This window comes from Molothrus ater, chromosome 4 (assembly GCF_012460135.2).
Source record: "Molothrus ater isolate BHLD 08-10-18 breed brown headed cowbird chromosome 4, BPBGC_Mater_1.1, whole genome shotgun sequence".
In the NCBI taxonomy this organism is placed as follows: domain Eukaryota; kingdom Metazoa; phylum Chordata; class Aves; order Passeriformes; family Icteridae; genus Molothrus; species Molothrus ater.
In genome coordinates, this window is record NC_050481.2 from 22,832,545 (window position 1) to 22,853,744 (window position 21,200).

The 21,200-nt window shown below is 37.7% G+C and overlaps 1 protein-coding gene across 2 annotated transcripts in view; it reads left to right on the top strand.

Annotated features, from left to right (window-relative positions):
* Positions 1-21,200, top strand: part of RAP1GDS1 (Rap1 GTPase-GDP dissociation stimulator 1) — a 92,527-nt gene that overhangs the window by 36,966 nt on the left and 34,361 nt on the right. For both annotated transcript variants that reach the window (XM_036381837.2, XM_036381838.2), the window contains exons 3-4: positions 10,083-10,205; positions 15,164-15,289. In XM_036381837.2, the coding sequence (XP_036237730.1) occupies positions 10,083-10,205; positions 15,164-15,289 (249 nt within the window). The remainder of the gene's footprint in view (positions 1-10,082; positions 10,206-15,163; positions 15,290-21,200) is intronic.

Below are 21,200 nucleotides of genomic sequence, written 5' to 3' on the forward strand. Positions count from 1 at the left end.
CATTGAATGCCCTAAAACTTTGGTAGGCACCTGCTCTAACAGGCATCTAGTTTTCTCTCTTTAATTATTTTGGTGGATTTCCAGTTCTCACAACCATATGTTTACACAGAGGTTACATTTCAGCTGGAAATTCATTTTATTCTGTTCTTCATAGCTGTGGCTTCCATATGTTGTAGAATTTAGTTAATACTTAGGCTTCCTATATTTGATGTTCATTTTTCTGATCTTCACTGACCATAGAAAATGGAACAGTTCCTCTACTGGAGCAGAAAAATTATGAAGAATGAGAATTTTGTAATTCTGTAATTCAGAGCTCAACTAAAAAAACCCTGAAATTTTAAAGTTTATTATTCTTGCTATTAATTTGTTGATATTATTATTTATTAATATTAATATGTATTAATATTAATAAATATTAATACATTAATGTTATGTATTATATATTATTATTAATATGTGTTATTGTTATTATTAATTAATAACCTTTAAATTGTAAAAGAAAAAATCAAGACGTACCTATTTTTTATCTATTTACCTCTTTGTTTGGACATTCTTGATAGTTCTGTGTACACACTCATTTATTCATTGCAGAGTCAGGTAGGTAGCTGTCTGCTTAACTTGAACACTAAGTGCCATCTGATTTCAGTGAAGCCTTGTACCTCTTTAGTACACAGAGGACTAAGAAACAGTCATTTCATCTTTTGTTTCCACAGTCCTCTACATTAGCATGAAAATATCTATCTTCCTGCCCCAAACATAGAAAAAATTGGGACAAAATCTTTTGTCATGGCAGAGTTATTCTAAGGCACAAACAACTAAAATCACTTTCATTTTTTCCTATTGGCTAAACATCTTGAGCTTTCTCTGTTCCCTTTTGTGGAACAGAGCATGGAGAAAAAGTTCCACATTTCAGAGCATGCTCAAGCAAGCATATTCTTAAACATCAGCACACTAATCTTTCTCTGTTTTGGAGAAATTGTATGAACAGAATAAGAGTAAAATGATGCGACTGTTGTTTCATGCTGATTGTGGCCAACAAACAATGCTTTCCTGATTGTGAATGCTTGCACACTATTAAAGCTTAAAACAATAACTGTCTATAGGCCCTATTCTGACCACAGTTGTTTTGTATAAATAAAAAAAGAGCTTTGAGCATCCCTGTAGATTCAGCACACTTTACATGAAAGCTGTGACAAGGCGGTGCATAAGCACATCAAGAGAGCTTAGCACAACCAAGGGGGTAGGCAGTGGTACTAATTGGATTAGTGGCCTTAAAACAACTGATAACTAGTAGAATTAAGTTCACTGACAAATAGCATTTCCCTGCTTTCTTATTCCTCTTTGATCTTTAGCATCTCCCTTTCTTCTTAGCAGCAGTCTCCCTTCCAGGAGGATTTTGATCCTCCTTGGGTGTGCCTCCAGTGATCCCTGGTATATGTCTCCCAGCTGTGATCTTGGAAGGAGAAGGAGGCCACCTGGTGCCTTAAGTTTTAGCTTCCATATTTTTCAGATTCTGTGCTGCCTTGGTTTGTAACTCTGAACTTCATGTTAAGCATTGATAAGTTGTCTTCACAGGGTAGGTAGACAGAAAAATCCTTTTCCAACCTGAGAACCAAGGACAACCATTGCAAGCCTCAAGCCCAAGAGCATAAACAACAATGAATTGAAGAGAGCGAGCGGGGAGCTTCATGACCTGAAGCTATAATTGGACAATTAACCCCAATATGCCAATGGACCAGAACTTATAAAAGTGTGGGACCTTGTGATCAGTCGTCCATTTTGCTTGACCATTTTGGGTCCATCTTGGGTGTAGCCCTGGCCAGACTTCTACTGCCCAAGGTACATCCTTTAAGGCCTTTTAATAAACACCTACTTTATTCTTTAACTCTGTTCAGCCTCTGTTCTAGGTCAGCCTCTGTAGGCATCACACCCATGGATGTATACTCAGACCCAGCAGGCATGGACCTGCATGTTAGTCCTGGCCTGTAAATGTCTCAGCTTGAACATTCAAACAAGCAACAGATATTTATGGTGTTATCCATGAAGAGGAAATATGCAGATGAAAGCTACAACATCCTCCTCCAACAAGATAAAAACTAAACAGTATCATTGCTAACTGTCTCCTGAAATTTATAGTTCTCTGCTGAGATTAAAGTGTTCTTTAGGTAGATGGTGTCCTTGGCCTATGACAAAGATTTTAGGACTTTATTATTATTCCTGCTTTGACTTGGAAACTACAAAAATATTAAGAGCAGCACTAAGGCATCATAGCACCTTGTAGGATTTGGTTTTTTACGTATTGAAGACATGAACTAGTGTCTGTTCAGACACTACTAAACCTTGATTCAGCATCTTTGGAATTCAGTGGAGTGGGCATAATGCATTTAACATCTATTCAAACCAAGGGAGGGAGAGGGAGTAGAAAATGAAAAAGGAAGAAATGAAACTAAATAGATGAGTAAGAGGGAATACAGTGGAACCTAAGATTTTTATTTTAGTGGAAGAAGAGAAATGGCAGAAGGTGGAAACAGATATGAAGATAAAATTTTTGAGGAAAAAAAAAAGCAAAACCAAGCTAAATGCATGTACCTGAGTGGCTGGTAGGAAGCAGTCAAACCAAAACCCCACATCTCAGACTAGGAAGAATTTCTAGTCTGCTTCTGACACAGATAATCTCTTCTAACAGAGGCAGGGGTTCAAATTTAATTGGGCCAGCTCAGCCAATCAAGCCATTAATCTTACCTGCAAAGATTTCTGGTCAAATACCCTGCTAAAAGTTGGGGATCCTGATGAATATTTTTTAAGAGGGAGTTTTGACTTAAATACTGTGTTATAAAGTGTTCCTTCTTTTTGCAGAAGGATGTTTGTTGCATTTTATCTCATGGACTGTTGCTTTGTCATGATATTGTACACACATAATTGTACACTCCAGAAATGTTTCCTCATTAAGAGCAGTATATAATATATTTTTACTGTATAAATATACTAAATCAAGGTGACTGCTTTTTATTGGACTGTCTCCCAGTAAACTGGCTTACCCTAATGATACTGAATGGTAATCACTGCTGCTTAGTGGATTATATTTTACATAAATTCCCTTTAATAGTGATGTATTTAGTTAGTGCCAGACAGTTAAATGTTTATCCAAGTGTTAAATTCCAAGTGATATTCATTGAATACACAATGTGCCAAATAAAGATTAACTATTATATTTTTTCTTTGCAGAAGGCATTAGTGAATAGCAGTTCCAGATAATAGAATTGACACATCTTTTTTTTTTTTTTTTTTAGATTGCCTCTGTATTGCATTTTCAAAAGGCAGGCCTTTTCTTTTGCTTCTGTATTGCATTTCAAAAATGCAAAGGAACACGCCTACCTTCCACCAAAAAACTTATATTTAGAGATCATGTAATTCACAATTTCAGGTCTGCAGTTTCATTCTTAGCTTAGCTCCAGTCCCTTATAACTTAAAAATGTGATCTTTTTAAGATTAGGTTTTCTTTAAACTGCTCTGATAGCACAGCTCACTAAAAATACCAGCAGATTAAAAAATTCCTGTAGACATACTCTTTCAATAAGCAAAGGGTGGAATTTCACAGCAGGCATTTTAGCTCACTTAAGAGCACTCTTTAGAGTTTGCTTAAAAGGAACATGAAACATTTCCTGCATATAAAATTATCAGCTTTCAAATTTGATTTGATGTTAATAAACTAAAACAAATTTGGAGAAATGATTTTCTTCCATAGGACCAGAATTTGTCATACATTTGAAGAACTAAAGCATGAGAATACCCTTTACCCTGGGACCTCTACTAAGTTCAGTCAGTACAAGCAAGAGAGGAGACAAGGGGTAAACGTCCACGGAAGCCGAATACAAAACAAGAATATGTGAGTGTATGACATTTGTACTAAGATTCCAGGCAACAAACTAGGCAGCTGAGACACTGACATCAAACTCTTTCAGCAACCTTGCTACTGAAGTGGTTATATCCTGGAGAGGGTGAGTCAAAAAGGGGGAACAGCTTGGATAAATCTACCAGCCACATGCCAGGGCCCGATACTGGATGCAATTCAGGAACTCAGGGGTGCCAAGCTGCCTAACTTGAATATTCTGCCTTGTGCTGTGACCTATTCATGGAAGTATATGTGCATTTCTCTTCATTGAAGGCAAAGATGTCACATATTTTTTACTTCATTGGTACCTGCAATAGGCCATCCAATGGGTAGAATCTCATCCTGAAATTCACTTTTGTCCTTTGGATGTAGCTTTTGGAGAATTTAATCATCGGGACTCATGCAGCTAGTTGATTGATAAATCTGTCTCTCCATCTGTCCTTCCTTCCTTGTTAGAGCTGAGATTTTAATTACAAACATCTGTGTACTGTCTCTTTCTTCGTTAAAAATAGGAAGTGAAGTTGCCCTGTAGCTGCTGACAGAGACAAAACAGAGCAAACACCATGATGGAAACATTTGTACAGCTAAGGGAGAATCCTCCCTCCTTGCCTAATAGGTGTCTAATTTCAAGGATAAGTGAACAGGCAGATTTTGGGGATTTCCCATGCATGCCAAAAAGAAATCAAATGTCTTCAGTTATTTTTATACATAATTATTATTATTATTATTATTATTATTATTATTATTATTATTATTATTATTATTATTATTATTATTATTATTATTATTATTATTATTGATAATAATAATAATATTAAAAACTTCTTTTTCCCTATTTAAGTAACTCTTGATAATTGCAACAGACTCTTTGGTTAAGGTTTGTTAAGCAAAACCTCCTTATCAGTGGTGCATTCTTTGTTCCATGAGAGCATATAATTTGTTTTTCTGAGCTTCTTTACAACTCACTTTTTGTGCTTTTGTAGCCAGACTAAAAATCTTCATTTAGTGGTTTGAAAAATGCAGTGGGAGGCTTTGGAGAGGGGGACAATGTTTCTTGAGGGAGGCTGTATATGGAGACAGCATCAATGCTTATGCTTGGTCACATGAACCTTCTTACTGTAGTGGTTAGGAGCATGTGCCAGATCAAAAGATATCCCTTGTTCCCTTCATTTTCTTCCCTTCTGCCTTCTGAAAGAGCAGATGGAAGGTTCCTTTCATTATATTTGTGGTTCATCATTATTTATTCATGTGTTCGTCTTTCTGATGAGAGTACATGTAGGAGGAACATTATCAAGCCAAGGTAAATTTCCTCAGTAGTTCCAGTAGGTTTATAAAACATCTTCGCAGCTAGAAAGACAAGCATTTTTCAAAAGACTACATGGCAAACACAGTTTGCTTAAAGAGGACCCTCACAAAGATGTTTATTCATAATTCTGTGGTGTGAAGCTCCACAAAATGGGAATTATTGCAGTGCTAGTCACCATGACTGTAGGGTTACTAATAACAGTGTAACTTAGACTCATTGTTCATAGGGGATAAGGAATGGTGAGCCTACAGCTTTCTTCTGCTAGCAATGCACTGCTGAGAGACATGCCTTGCCTTTCCCTTCCCCCTTTCTGCCTTTTATTTCAGTTGAAGGTGTACAAAATAATACAGAGAGGAGAGAAGAGTGAATAGAGGGAAGTGAAATTTCAGAGGAAAGAGACCTGAGAGGGAAAAGAGTGTAGAATTTTAATTTGAAACATATTAGATTTTTTTCCTATGATTTCTGCTACTTAATTAACCAGTCTGATAGCCATGGTGCTCAGCTCTCCAGCTCTGATCTGTGGCATTAAAGATTTTCCTGCCCACACCCTTAACTATTCTGACTTCAGGCACTGCAAAAACCACAAAAAGCAAGCATATTGACATTTTAATCACTCAGCTGTGACATCAATAACATTTTGACACCACGTGATCTAACAAACCCTTTGTCTTGTTATCAAGTGATACAAGGAGGCATCTAAAGCAGCAGGCTTAACCTTGGAGGGCTTTCCTCTCCAATTATGCTGTGTTAGACTGTGTGCAAAAGGGCTGCTTTTAATGCAGCATTATTACAGTCCTACAGTTTCTTTGCTTTAAGAGGAGACAGCTCTAGGTGTGGGTTGGTGTAAGCAGACTGAAAATCAGTCTTTAAAAAAAGCATTTGAAATCACAGATACATCACAGATAGCAAAAGGATTATGAGGTGTGGCACCCTAATGTCAGGCTATCTATATTGCTAGGTTTTTTCCAGACACAAATTTAATGGGTTTTAAAGGGGATGCAGTTCTGCTAAAAAGGAATGTTGGCTCTGATTTCCTTTTTGGCCAGTATAGAAACACAAGAGGAGAATATGTGGTAGAGATTTGCCTAGGTCCTTCTTGCTCCTGTAGAATTTTTACATGCTCCAACTACAACTGAAATAGCAATTTAAAAGATGACAGCTGAAATAAGTTTTCAAAATAGTTTACCCTCTAATAATTTATTAGGAAGCCCAGAATGAAACTAGCCTGCAGAAGATTGATATCCTTAATAAATAATACCTCTTTAGTGCATATATACAGAGAGACAGGAAGCCAGGCAGGCTTTCTCCAGCCTCTGAAGAGAACAAATAAAGGCAAGAGTTGAGGGTTGCCTATGCTAAAGCCTCTAGCAGTTTCTATTTCTCAGCAAAACATACCTTATTTCTCCTAGAGCCAGGCAGTGGTAGGGGGGGTACCAGCCCTGTGGCAGCACTGATGTGTGGTCTCCCAGTCTCAGGTTCTGCAGAATCAAGAACAACTGATGGCATTTACAATCATAGTGAAAATACTGCTACATAAACGTGACAATTTATTGTCCACTCAAAAGAATAACACCACACACACTTCCCTTCATTTTTGCTCCTGTGTCCCTGGATGTTTTATACATTTATACAGGACAGGTGTTACGTGAAGCTGAGCACAAAGGAGAGCCACACACAGGACTGTTCACACATGTTTTGTAAGTGAAGCAATTGTCCCATTTGGGCACTATAAGAAATGCTTATATACCTACAGCTGTGCTGAAATCATCTTCAAGACCTCCAGCTTGGTATTCTCTTCTACAGACATGCATTTTAACACTTAGTCCCTGAAATGAGTGTACAGTTGACTCTGCAGACAAGCAAAGGGTGGTTGAAGATCTTTGTTTAGACTTCAGAGGGCACCCCTCTGCATTATTTGCCTGTCAAGGCTTCCTCCTTTAAAAGAATATAAAAAATACTGAGCAAAATTGCTATATTTAACAAGGCAATTTTAGGTTTATAAATAAGGCATCTTGTTCCAATTAAAATACCCTTCCTTGTTTAAGCATGTCAAAACTCCAGAAAGATTGGTTTCCTATAACAAAAATATATCTGCTAATAACATGTGACTTGCGAAATTAATTTGTATATTACAGCACATTCTTTTTTTTTCCAACTTCTTTATTAGAACTTTACTATGATGAACACAAAATCCCTGGGAAAATTTTTTTTTTTTTTGCAGATACTAAACAGAGTAATGTACACGAGGATGGGAGAGTAATTTTCCTGGCACATTCTCTTCAGATGCCTTATATGGAAGATCTACTATAAACTACTTGCAAAGATTTAGTGTCATACTGTCATCTCTCTATTTTGAAACTGAATTAATTTGTATATTACACCAAGTGTAAATTGCATGTGTTCTGCAGAGGAAGTGCAGTGCTTACGTAGACTTGGAGTAGACAAGCTGAAGCACCCTGTGGCATTTTTTACACCTAAGGCAATTCCTGGCAAAAATGCCTCAGAGAGCACTGTGGGCTGTTAGTAGTAATTCTTCTGCCTGATGCCAGAGTAATGTGCTTTTCCTCAAAATAATCATGCTTGAGCACTCACCCGGGGTAGAGTAGAGGTAGGGTGTTCTGCACTCACTGCTGGTCTAATTAATCCATCTTCCCTCTTTTATGACTAGCAAAAGTTTGACATTGATACCCAACTGACTAACAAGAAACATTAGGATTTTGGTTTGAAGGGATGACTTAGTATATGTAGGTGTGCCTCCTCTACTGCTTCAGAGTAGGTATAAGTCACTGGTCAGTTTTCATCTGTGTGATCCCAGGTAATTGATTTCCCAGTTTCTGAGAGGTCTGTTAGGCCTGTGCTTTTATGGTGCTCACTTGCTTTTCTTAATAAAATAAATCAGGGTATATCTGCTGCACACAACTTGCCTGGAGAAGCATTTAATTTTATTTCCCCACTTCTTGCAGGATATATTTAGTTCTACTTATGTAATTTATGCTTTGCACAGTAATGAGTCTATCAAACTACAGACCAAGAAAATAGGACTGGATACTGTATATCTCAGAAACATGACAGGAGAAAATGCATTAATGTCTCCTGCCTACTAATACACATTCACACATATCCATATTTTGCATTTTGAATTCTGTACTTCAAGTTTTGAACCTAAGGGAGAGAGAAGCTCTTCCTTAACAGACATCTAAGATGTCTGGACTAGTCTTTAGTCCTGATATGATTTTTTCTGAATTTAGACTTTCATTCTGTGTGCCTATATCCACTGGAAAATATTGCTACTAAGTATATGCTACATGTCAGAGTTTATTAAGAGCTTTCAAATAAGCCATAAGCTCCTTTACATTTTATCTTCTGAGAGGTTTTTTTCAGGGTATTTCAAAAATTGCAGTTAACTGGATTGCAAGCAGGTTAATAATAATTAGCACTTACATTATGCATGAGATGCTAAGATTACTCTTTACTGATGCCTAATCTGTTTATATCAGATGTCAGGACTGACATACTGTAGCTGAGTGGTCCTAGCCAAACACCAACATCCCAAATTAGAAATATATACAGAAATGGAAGGCATAACTGCAGTCCAGACTACAAGTTCTCTGTTTTCAGTCTGTTTCCTGTCATGTAGACATAACCAGCTCTCGACACTGAAGCATGTACATACTCTGTGCAAGCCACAAAACCCATGGGAGTCACCTCTGCCAGGCTTGTGCTGGCTTCTGTTCAGGGGCAGCTTGAGTGGATCTCTCCCAGTCTCAGAGGCAGCAGAGTGGTCCTGGGGCTGCCACAAATCAAATTCAATTGCAGTTCTGAGAGTGGGGAAAGGAAAGAAGAAGAAAAGAGGGAGGGTGGTATGTTATTATAAATTTACAGGTGAAGCACAGCCAAAGAGTGGTTGCATACAGCATTTAGATGGATTTGTTTTGCTTTGCAAAAGTCATCAATTGGAGCATCTGTAAACTCTGAAGGATGCAAATAACTTCCCTTATAAATGGCTTAAGAAGTCATGCTGCTTTCTAAAATGATAGCTGCCATCTAGTTGTACTGTGTGTCACACTAATAGGCCACGTGTCACGCTCAAATAGGCCATTTTTAAAAGCGTTAGCAAAATATGTCATAGCATCTAGTAACTTCTCTTTAACTGCAGTTGAATAAAGTTGTTTTTCAGTTTGTTACAGAGCATTGCTGTTGGCCAGCAATATTAGGTGGGCCCCTATTAGGGAGCAGCTGCACAATTCCTCTTACTACATACAGAAAGGGGAAAGCTTTTGTCACAAAACTTTGATACCTACTACAGGAAATCAGTGTTTTTCCCTTTCCCTTCTACTGAGTCTATACTGGAGCCACTCAGAAACAGACTAACATAGAAGATATTTTAGTGAGTGTAAGAGGAGTCTACAACCAGGATCATCTTCACTCTCCCTCTTCTCCAGTTTCTGATTCCTACATTGCATTAAGCTGTACCCTAAACTGTAAGAGCTTTCCCCATCATTCCTTGAACATTTCCAATAATTCATCTCTTCAAAGAGTCATTCCTTGACTTTTACATAATCCCTTTACCTGCTGCATGTCACTTTATGACCTTTACTCTTACAGTCTCTCCAGTATTTTCCCTATGCAAGCATGAGTATGTATCTGTATATACTTACATAGCAGTCACCTTATAAAGGTCAATTGATTAGAAATGGCAAAGTATTAAGTTCTATGAGTACATCAGATAAAACAAGTATGGTAACTGAACTAACAGTTGGCTTCTTATATGGGAAATAATGGCTATCATAATAACTTTTGAGAAGACTTCCCTTCTGTTTTCCTTTCTGTTCTTCCCCAAAGCAATTTGATGTACAAGTCATTTTTGTGTGATTTGTTTTTCAGATATGGAGACAAGTGAAAAAATCCAGAAAAGTGGAGTTCTTCAGGTGTTCGCGAGTCTGTTGATGCCACAATCTTCCTGCACAGCAAAAGTAGCTAACATCATAGCAGAAGTAGCCAGAAATGGTGAGGTTTTCTACAAGAACTTTTCTGCTGGAACATCTTCAGTTTTTCACCTCACTTGTCAGTATGTTTTACTTCATTTACGTTTTCATTTTATAGATTAGACACCTTTCATGTCCCTCCCTTTCACTCTTTTTGTTTTGTCTATTTTTTTTTCTGTACTTTTTAATACAATCAGAACAGCAGTTGGCTGCTGGAATTTCTCTTACTTTCATTCTGTTTAGTTTTTGAGACAGTAATGTAATTTATTGGACAGAAATAGCTGACCACTGATGAAATGCATTTCTATATGCAAAGCATGTAGAAAAAGAGACGTGCACAATGTGTACAGCCAGTTGTGCATAGGGCTATAGCAGCAGCATCTATACAGGTGGTTAAGGGACAGTAGATAATTTCTTTGGTCTGAGATTTGTCCTAAGATTATAACCCTTATGAGTCTTTGATACCACATTGAAACCAATTAGTCCTGCCTAAAGAGCATTTTATGTGTTAGAGTCCAAAGTCCCAGATAAGAATCAGCTCCATTTTGGTATGTATTATATACATAGACTACATAATACAACATCAGAGGTAATCAAAAAACTATTTCAATTTTTCTTTAGACAGGATTATCTTGCTCACCCAATACCTGTGTATCTTCAGCCCAAAAGAATGGCCTCATACCTGCAAGCAGACACTATGGGCAGACCCTGTGATGAGGCTAGAGGACATTTGTGGCTGACTTTTCTTACTCCTGGACTTGCTGCTGTCACAGCTGAAGAGGCACAGATTCCATTTTGGACTTTCTTTTACCACAGGCTAGAGAGAGAAAAGTAGACTGTTACTTACCTGCTGTCCTGGAAGCCTCATCCCTCTCCCTTTGTAAACTCTCATGTTGATGCCCCTTCAGGGAAAGGGCTACATTTTTGTTGACTACTTTCACATTCCATTTCCACCTTTTCTGAGGAATCACAAACTACAGCTTCTTACTGATACCCCATGGTGACCTCCACCCAATTTACTGGTTTTAAGACAGAGTTATATATGGTTATTCAGAAAAAACACAAATGAGAAAAGAGATATGTTTAGTTTTTAAATGTTAAAATTATTTAGATAAAGAGGCAATAAAATAATAAAATATGTATACATAGAAATTTAAATTTAGAAATGTTTCAGAATGATAGAGACTTAGGCAAATATATCATGGGTTTTTTTCTGTACTTAATGAATTCATAATAAGTCTTTTTAGAACAACACTGTCAACCATATGTCCTCACAGTTGGTCCTTTTAGCTCCTACCCAAGAAGGGAAAAGTTAAGAATAAAATCAATGCTCACAATAGCTAAACTGATTACTATGTATTGTTTCTGCAAAGATTCCCTTACAGAGCATTTTAGCCAGTATCTGAAATCACACATGAAATGTCTGAATAATTTCTAATGTGTCCTTTTGCCTGACAGCTTTTAAACTGATGAATTATGTACACTCTCAGAAAAGCTAGCATTTTACCTGGTTCATCATACAAAATAGCTTTTGTCTTTTCCTTAGAGTCATTAGCAGGTGTAACTGGGACCTCAGCCCAGATTAAAGTGAAGGTATTCAGAAATTATTTAAGGTCCCAGTGCTTTCAAGACTGAGATCATGTGGGTATTTCTCATTGGTTTCTAACTTCATTGAAACAGTTGCTTAAGCAGGATAGGAGAGAATACCTAATTTGAATTCTGTTGTTTTCTTTGTTTTATTGCATAAAACAAAGAGTTTAATGCTTATATTGTACCTGTTTTCAACAAACTTTAGGCCACTTTGAGAAATTTGTGTTCAATGGATAGTAGGCATTAAACTCATTTCCTAAGTGTTCGTGTCATGCACTACTGCCAGAACTTGGAGCAGAGACTGTGATTTTGGGTTTTACAGATACAACAGCATCTTTTCCTTCCCCACTTCCTGTTTTCCTCTTACATTCCCCTCATCTGATCATATGCATACCCATCTGATCACATCAAATCTCTCTACTTGCCTTGGCAGCTTTGTCGTGTTTCATCTTTTCACCTCTTCATGCTCTTGCTGTTTCACCTCCTCTGCTCACATGACTCTTCCTCCTCCCAGCTTGAGCTCATATTTGTTTCTTCTATTTTAAACACCCAGACATACAAAACTCCCTTTAGTCACTCATGTCTCTCTAGCTACAGCTATTTGCCTTTCAACTGTGAGCATCATGAAGGCTCAGATGAACTTGTTACATAGAGTTTCTCTCTCCACTGTAGACCTTTTAAACCCTCTTCCAAGGTTTTTAGTCTTGTCTCTTTGCCAGATGCAGGAATGAGAGAACATCATCTTCACAGTGTGTAATACTACAACACAATTACATTTCACTTTCAAAATCTTGTCCTTCTTTTGGTTTATGTTACTCTGTTCTCAGTGGTTCTTCTCTTAAATCATTAGCGATTCTTTGCTGTTTTCTTCCAAGGATCTGCTTCTCTTCTCTCCCAGTTTAGTGGAAAGCTTTTCAAGACTCTATTCTCAATTACTTTCTCATTCTTCTATTACTTCTGTGTAGTATCAGCTGCAAAAGTAGGTGCAGTTACCACATCTGTTTCACAGATCTATTTTGATACATATGGCACCGTTTCTTTTACTTCTTGCTCTTACATGACCTCGATAAATACAAGTTTGCTCAGCGATTGACCAATGATTTTGTTGCTGTAAAAGTTTCCACTCACTCTAAATGGAGGGAGGGTGAAGGAGGGGTTTCTTACTCCTTTTCAGCACGTGAGGAAGAACGTAAACAAACAGCAGAACAGACTGAGACCTCTCAGTATTTTGGGAGAGAACAAGTTTCATTTTCTGATACAGACTAGGAAAAAAATATCCACCTGACTTTGATGATGTAGAGACTATGGTAAGTTAGTGGGTGTAAAGGAAAGTGATGCAGGGAAAGCTGAGGAACAGGGAAGTTTTTACAGGCAATTGAGAGGAAGAGGCTGAGGGGACAGAGCAGACAGAGGAAGAAACTAAATACATCTAATAAATAAACATTGCAATGAAGTTGAAAGTGGGCGATAAATATACTGAATGTTACAAGGACATGGCAAGACCAGTTTTAAACACCAGATGTATCTGATATTTGTTTTGTTCATTACAATGGATACTATCACCATCTATCACACTATAGTATCTAGCCACAGTTCTAAAATGTTACAGTACCTTGGGAAGGTGGGTTAATTGTGCTCACATCTATCTTTTCTTGGACCTGTGCAAGTGTACAGATATTGCTGATTCTTCTTAACTGTGTGTTGATGTATCAGAGTCATATCATCACATAATCATTGCTTACCTCCAACAATTCTTTAGCTAAAATAACACTGCAGGATTAAATACAAAAGAGACTAGATTTTGTAGTTACCAAAACATCAAAGAACATTGTAATAGGTGCAACAAAGAGAGTATTTGAGAAGATGTATTTGTACTTCAAGCATTGTATGAAATCTCTGAGTTATTGGCATGAGGAATTCTGTTGATCCAGAATCAGAAAAATTTTCTCATCTGTTTTTAGGGGGATTGTACACACTGGTTCATTCTGTCTCATAAATGATTAAGTAACACAAAGGTTAACTGACTCTGAAAGATCCAATATTGTTTAGGATCAGAAAGAGACATATCTTGCCCCTCTACTCAGCCCTGGGGAGGCTGCATCCTGATTAGTGTCCTGTTTTGGGCTCCTCTGTACAAGAGAGTCCTGGAGCAGGTCCAGCAGAGGCTACAAGGGTGACAGGAAACTGGAGCATCTGTTACAAGGAAAGGCTGAGGGAGCTGGGTCTGTTCAGCCTTGAGAAGAGATGACAGAGAGACAGAGAGGGGACCTTACCAATGTATGAGGAAGAACTTCTTTATTGCATGGGTGACCAAGCACTGCAACAGATTGCCCAGAGGAGTTGTGGAGTCTCTTTCACTGCAGATATCCAAGAACCATCTGGATGCAATCCTATGCCCTGTGCTCTGGAATGACCCTGCTTAAGCAGGAAGGTTACACCAGATGAGCCATTGCAGTGCCTTCCAATCTTACCCACTCTGTGATTCTGTGATAATTTGCAGTTCAGAGCAAATCAAAAATATATTGACCATTTGCCTTACAATATTACATCTCTAAAGGGTGCTCTTTAGTAAACTGTGAAATAACACTGGTGTTATCAGGTGGTTCCTTCTATAAACCACCTTTTTAAAATGTGCAGCACAGTGTCTGCCTGGCTGTATCTCCTTCTGCAGAACTGCCATTTATGTCTCTGACACCAGGATAGTTCTCTATGACTTGCACAGATGTAAAATAATTCTTTGGTTCTCTGTGGTAAAGCAGGAAGGAAGGGCAGAGAGCTTCCCAGTGGATGGGTCCTCTATCTTTCCTCCCATGGTGGGTATCTGTTAGATTGTGGAAAGCTACAGGCCTTTGGGCTCACATAAACTCTTGTATTTCTCATTCTGTTTTTCTGTTCTTTTCTTCACCTTTGAAATAAAGGTTACTGAGCTTTTTTTTTTTAATCCCTTGAAGCAAAAGCTTTTCTGGAATTCTAATTAAGGCAATAGAGAGTAAAAAATGCTGCTCTAGAATACTAGTTTTAAGTCATCTTTTGTGTTATTTAGAAATTCTAGTTTATGTTGAATTTGTTGTGAATTCACTGTTCTTTGCAGCACTTCTTTGTGATGCTAAAAATATGCTTAGTCTGATCTATGTTAAATTAGTTTCCATGGAAGTCAATTAATGCCCTTAATTCCTTCTAAATTAGCAAATAATGGAAAGAATTAAGCCCAAATCCTGACTTGGGCTTATTCTCTAGAAACTTACATGTTTCTAGAGAATAAGAATTTACACTGTTTGTCTGTGCGTGTGTTTAAGGCACACAAAAGGCCCAGTTGCCAGGCCAGTGTACTGGAATTGATGGGATTGGGAATAGCTGGCCTGGCGTTAAGAGGCTTTGCTTTATTTGCAGAATTCATGCGGAACCCCTGTGTGGATGCTGGGCTGATCCCTCCCTTGGTGCAGCTATTAAACTGCAAAGACCAGGAAGTTTTGCTTCAAACAGGACGTGCCCTGGGCAATATATGCTACGATAGCCGTGAGTGTTGAAATCTGCTCTATTTTGTACTTGCTCTTGTTGAAGGGAGGGGAGTGTTTTGGTGTTCTGTATATTGTGTGCTGCGGGGTCATTTTCCTCTTTTCTTGGTTTTTATTTACCCCATGATTCTTCTGATTGGATGAGAAAATTGAACATCACACTTGCGTAATGTTTTTGTGACAGAAACATTAAAACATATTTTCAATATTGTAATACAACTGGATATAAAATAGAAAGGTTTTCTGATCCTGGATTTGGTTTTTTGGGTTTTTTTTTTCAAACATAGTTAACTGGGGTTTTAAGGAGCAGATGCTACAAATGCAGAGGCACTGAACAGTTTATTTTTCCTCAGACAGAATGTGTTGGAATGGAACAGAGTCAGAATGAACACTCATATTCTAACCAGTCTCAAATCTGTGCAGAGCTGCATATGTGGCTGAAATGATGCCTGAGTTATGTTGCTGATTCTCAAAATTCTTACGTGGCCAATCAGTTGCTCCAGGATTACATATTTGTATTTTTGGTAGTCAAGGGCGGGGAGGGGGGGGACGACAGGGACACATTGGTTAGGCTTTTTAGCTTTTTATGGGCACAATAAATTTTTACAATGAGAAGCAATGGAGATTTGAAATGCAAGTGTGACTGCATGTGCTGATTACATGCATGGATGCATCATCTGCAAAACCAAACCAGCGGTTGCAGCGTTTTAAAAATGCAGCCTCATTATCCCTCACTTCAAAATTTTGAAAAAAACCTGTGCACAATAAATATGGTGCAGAAGCAGACACAGCCAGGAACATGTTGCACATGAAGGAATTATGGATGTCTGCAGATGGGAAGTGAGATGAAATTGTAAAATCATTTTGTTATCCTGAGAGTTAGTGACTTATTTTATATGGTGAGAATTTTTCTGCATGCTGTGTTTACCAAAAGTTCTGCTGTATGAATACTGACTGTAACCGTTCTCCTTGCTATGTTTTTCATCTGAGTTTGAAAATTTACATTTTATGTTGTTCTAAATTACCTTGCCTTTAAACTCAGGGAAGTTAATCATATATTGGCATTTCCAGTTACAGACAACTACTGCTTGAGGATGTTAATGTATAATTCTTTCATTTAGGCTTTTTTTTAAGGTGACCAATCAGCTGAACAGCCGCTTCCCAATGGAAACTTCACAAAGAATCTGTTAAGCTTCCTATAACATAATTTATTTACTATATTCTGTTTCAGGATTATGTATGAGATCAAGGTCACTCTCAGTTGCACTGGTTTATTTCATATAAGTAAAATCTATGTAATTGTTCATGTCATTATTGTTCATCCCACATTTTTTCATGAAACACAATAACGGCACATAGAAATGGTTTTGTAGCGTCAGGTTTTATGTGGACGCTACTGGCTTTTACATTGCAGAATTTATCCTGTACAGAAAACTGTATTACTCACTTTGTGTTATCCTTCTGTGGAGCAAAGCTAGCACTGATAAAATCTACAGTAGGCAGTGCTGTGTTCTGTGTGCCATGTGTTGTCGTGCTCCTGTGGGAGGACAGTCACTACCTTCCCTGTGTATGTGAATAAAATTAATGAGTAAAGTGTAATAAAATGTGACAAAAATCAAGGTTAGCATATTGGATTTGAGTGGAAGAGACTATTTACAATGCTTAGTTATCACATCCATCCTATCTGACATTTGCTGTTAACTTAATGTGTAATTATTAAATATTTATGCATTCTATCCTAAATTTTTCTTTAGGACAAATACTTTCACTATGCTTATTACTAGAAAATATAGTATATTTCAGCTTCTTACTATTGGTTTTCCCTAATAAGGAGATATAAAGTATAACAAAGACAAGATGTGGAAGCTGGTAGTTCTTAATAAAAATGCAACATATTCATGGTATTTTTTTTTCCAATTGAGACAAAAGCATCTGTTACCCTTCTGGTAATCGTGATTTGTATAAAAACTTTAAATACATCAGTAACTAGATTTTTCCAATTACATGAACTTTTTTTTTTCAGTGCTACTGGCCATGTTACTATAACATGCAGCAATGAGGAATATCTCTATGTCCTAAATCAATGTTAGGCTGAGCCTATGCAATAAAGTCCATATTGGCTCATGATGGCTCATAGCAGTATTTCTTTATATTGAAAGCCCAGTTGTCCTGTATTTCATCCCAGCAAGCATGGATCACTTTGTTTAGTGACAGCTTGTGCCAGAGTGGGTTAATCAGGTCTCTATTTCTGAGAGAAGTTGGCATGGTACAGGATGAAAGTTGTGGGACAAACAGCTGCTTCTGCAGGGAAATCCCCTTAAAACTGGCCTTGAAGAGGAGAAGAATGGCCTGAATTGTTTTTCCAAAGGAAAATGGCAGTGGTTCCTCAGTGTTCACAGATCCCAGAGTTGCTGCATGAAGGCAAGACTATTTCCTAAGTTCAGGAGTGGCTACTCCTAGAACACAGCTACCACGGAAAGGTAATTCATGACTAAGTGCCAATGTTGAAAGAGATTTAGTACCTTCCATGAGTTAAAGGTGAATTACACCTGGACAAAGACCTCACTGAAAAGATTCATTTCCTCACAGAAAACATTATATGAAAACCTGTTGACTTACTGATAGATTTTCTTGTCTATTATGTTTGGGGTAGACCTGTTATTGTCTGGGTGCTCACATGTGTTAGCCCTCAAAACCCTACTTAATTACCTATTTGAACATGGGAGAAAATACAGAGAATTAAATTACATAAACAGTTAAAGAGGAAAAAATAGGTCAAACTTTTACCAAGCAGTCTTGAGAGCATCCTTTTTAAAGTATTTGTTTTGAAGAAATCTGTGTTATGTGAATCTCTGAACATCAAGAATACAAGCAAATATAATTGCAAAGCAGGGTAGAAGGAAGCTTTGTTAGTATTGATGAGGTTGTGGTCTCCCAGCCTTCCTCTTGTATGCAGAGATACAAGAAACAGTTGAGGCAGATAAAAAGATTTTAAGTCAGAAGTAATGAATTGCAGACTGTCAGAAGCAACTGTATGCAGATTGTTCAGTGCAGCTCTACAGTTTAAGAACAGAAACATTACTGCATGTTCCTGTACAGCCTGTAATTGTTCTAGACACTTTATCTAGTAAATGCCACATAACACCTCAGACCTCAAATTTTCATCAAAGCAGAAAGTGCAAACTAAAAAAATGGAGACGTGATCTCTCCTCTCTCCTGCTTTCTCCCCCATTGTGTCTACAGCCTGTACCAAGTACAGTTGCTTGTACTTCCATTCCCACACAACAGAATCCTTGGCCTCATTCATGGGCAGAATTTTATCAGACCTATATTATTAGGTGCAAAGCTCCTAGTCCATTCTTGCCTTTTAACCACCAGTTATGTGGTTTTGCTTATAATCAAAGCTCAATTCTTAGGAATTGTTCAGTCAGAGCATAACAGCTATCCTAGCTGCTTCACCACTCTTTATTCATGAGTCAAACTACAGGTACCTTTCTAGTGTCTGTCTGTCCATCCCCTCCTGTCGTTCCTCCCAGTGCTGTTTTTTTAGGAAGTTTGCCCTTTAAGGGATATTACAGAGGTACAGATGTTATAAATAATGGATACCTCCCAAACTCTTCTAAGTTCTCCCTGCACCTTGGCTCCACATGCAATGTAAAGATCTCATCTCCATTTTTTGAAAAGGTTATGTTCAATATGGTTCTTGCTGCAAAAAGCAATGTGTTAAGTCAGTGCAGAATGGCTAATTCTGCTGTAGATAAAGCCTAAGAATTATTTGCTACCATCAGCTCTGGCCATTGGGGTATTAAGTTAAAGCAAAGCATTATCCAAATTGCGCCTCATGATCACGTAATGAACACCCTGGTGATTAGTACACCCTTCAGCTCTCTCTGGTGGCTTTTTTTACAGTAGGCTGGAAGAGTCTGGTGACTGGTCTCATGTGGCTGATCAAGTGCATGGGGGACAGGGAAACTGAGACTACAGTTTTCAACTTAGGCCTACTTTCTTGCAAGACCAACAAAACAATGTGGGAGAAAGAGAAAACCTGTCTGTAGCCAGGTCTCTCTCCTACTCTGACACCCCCCACACCAGTGCAGTTTGTCTAGGTGAAAGATCAGGCCAATCAAATAAGTTTTATCAAGAATTTTAGTGGATGATGATGCTATATTAAATTAGTAGTATTTTCTTAGCAAATAATAGCCTCACAATATTTTTTTATCATGAAGTTTGCAATGCACATACTATCCTATTCTCAGTTATCTTTGCACAGGTAACTTGTTAAATACTTCAGTTCTGAAGTGATTGACAAACTATTTTTCTGTGTTTTTATATAGCACTGTGCACATGATAGAGGCTGCCATACTTATGCTATAAAAGTGATAATCTAAGAGGAAGTGAAAGGCTGGGATATTTAGGGCCTGACTCAGAAGCCATACAAACTAGAGGGAGGCATTCTGATTGACTTCAGTTGCGATTAGATTAAGCTCTTACCCATTAGAAAATATTTCCTTCTTGCTGTTTAGAGCATTCACATATTCTGAAAGCTAGCAAAGGAAATTAAGCTCTCCGTATATCTTGTAGTGGAAATGAAAAATTTCCCATTCTGTCCTTCCATAATATACATATTAATGGTAGTGTTTAGAGACCTTGTGTAATCCAGAAATTACTTCTTTTTGTACCACAGCCTTGTTTCATCATGAAACCGCCAGCTTGGGTACATGTTCTTAGCAACCATACTTGGTATGTAAGCATCTTATACAGCTGGAAAGAAGCTAAAAATGCCAGCCCATTCTGTATCTCCTCTGACAGCTGCTTATCTACCTTTCTCAGCAGGAGATTTATTGGGTCCTTTTCTCATTTCCCAAGCTGTATATTTCTTTGTTATCTATGCAGTCTTACTTGTATTGATGGCAAGCCTCCTAGCTGAATTTCAGCTACGTGGCCTTTCACATAAAACCAGATCCCTCTTCATCTCAGCCTCAACTCCAGAACATGAACATTTTATCACATCTTGTTAAAAAGATCTTATACATGCTATAAATTCCATAACCTCAGCTGCCTATTTTATAAGAATGTACAGATCTCTTGCAGAGATCTGGTACAAAAGACTAAGTACAAAAATAAGAAACAGCTCAATTGTACAGTTGTGTTCTCTCAGGAGATGCAATTAATTTCAGATCTACAGGAGAAAATCAGACACTTTAAAATAAAACATGCTGGAAAGAAGTCAAAATCAGTTTTCTTCAAAAAATGGCATAACCTTTTTCATTAACATATGGAAAACCAGCAGAATCCTACAACACAACCGATGTAGATAATGGTACACTACTGGCTAATCATTTTTATGAAGGTCACCCTGATTCATGCAGCTAGGCAGCATCTTAGCACGATTTTTCACTTATCATTGTACTAGATCCTAGCAAATGCACATGCCACCTACTAAGCTGTTTCCCAAGAAATACCAAGAAATCAAGACCAGAGTCTTTAAATTGTTGCTTGAAAACTGAGTGTTTTGCTTGCAGAGAATTCAAATTCAAGGTTTTGACTGTACAGTAATAGTGCTTTACCTTTAGCATTACCATAGCATTTTTACTTCAGAGGTCCTTGATAGTGCAGGTTTTTCTCCAAGGCTCTGCACACAAGTATTGCATCAGCTGGAAACTAGAGTGTATGTATGCCAACATATACTTCTTCCATAATATAGAGTTCTTGCTAGCAATTAATCATGAATGTTCTTAGGAAGCTGTTAAACAATATTATTCTAACTTCTTATTTTACAGCTGGCCTAAATGGAATCAGAATGGTGAGGAAATCTTTCTAGATCATCAGAAAAAAGACATTTGAGAGGTGATGCAAAACGTAATGAGTTCTCAGGCTAGGGTCCTCCTAGGCTTCATGATTTGGGACAAATA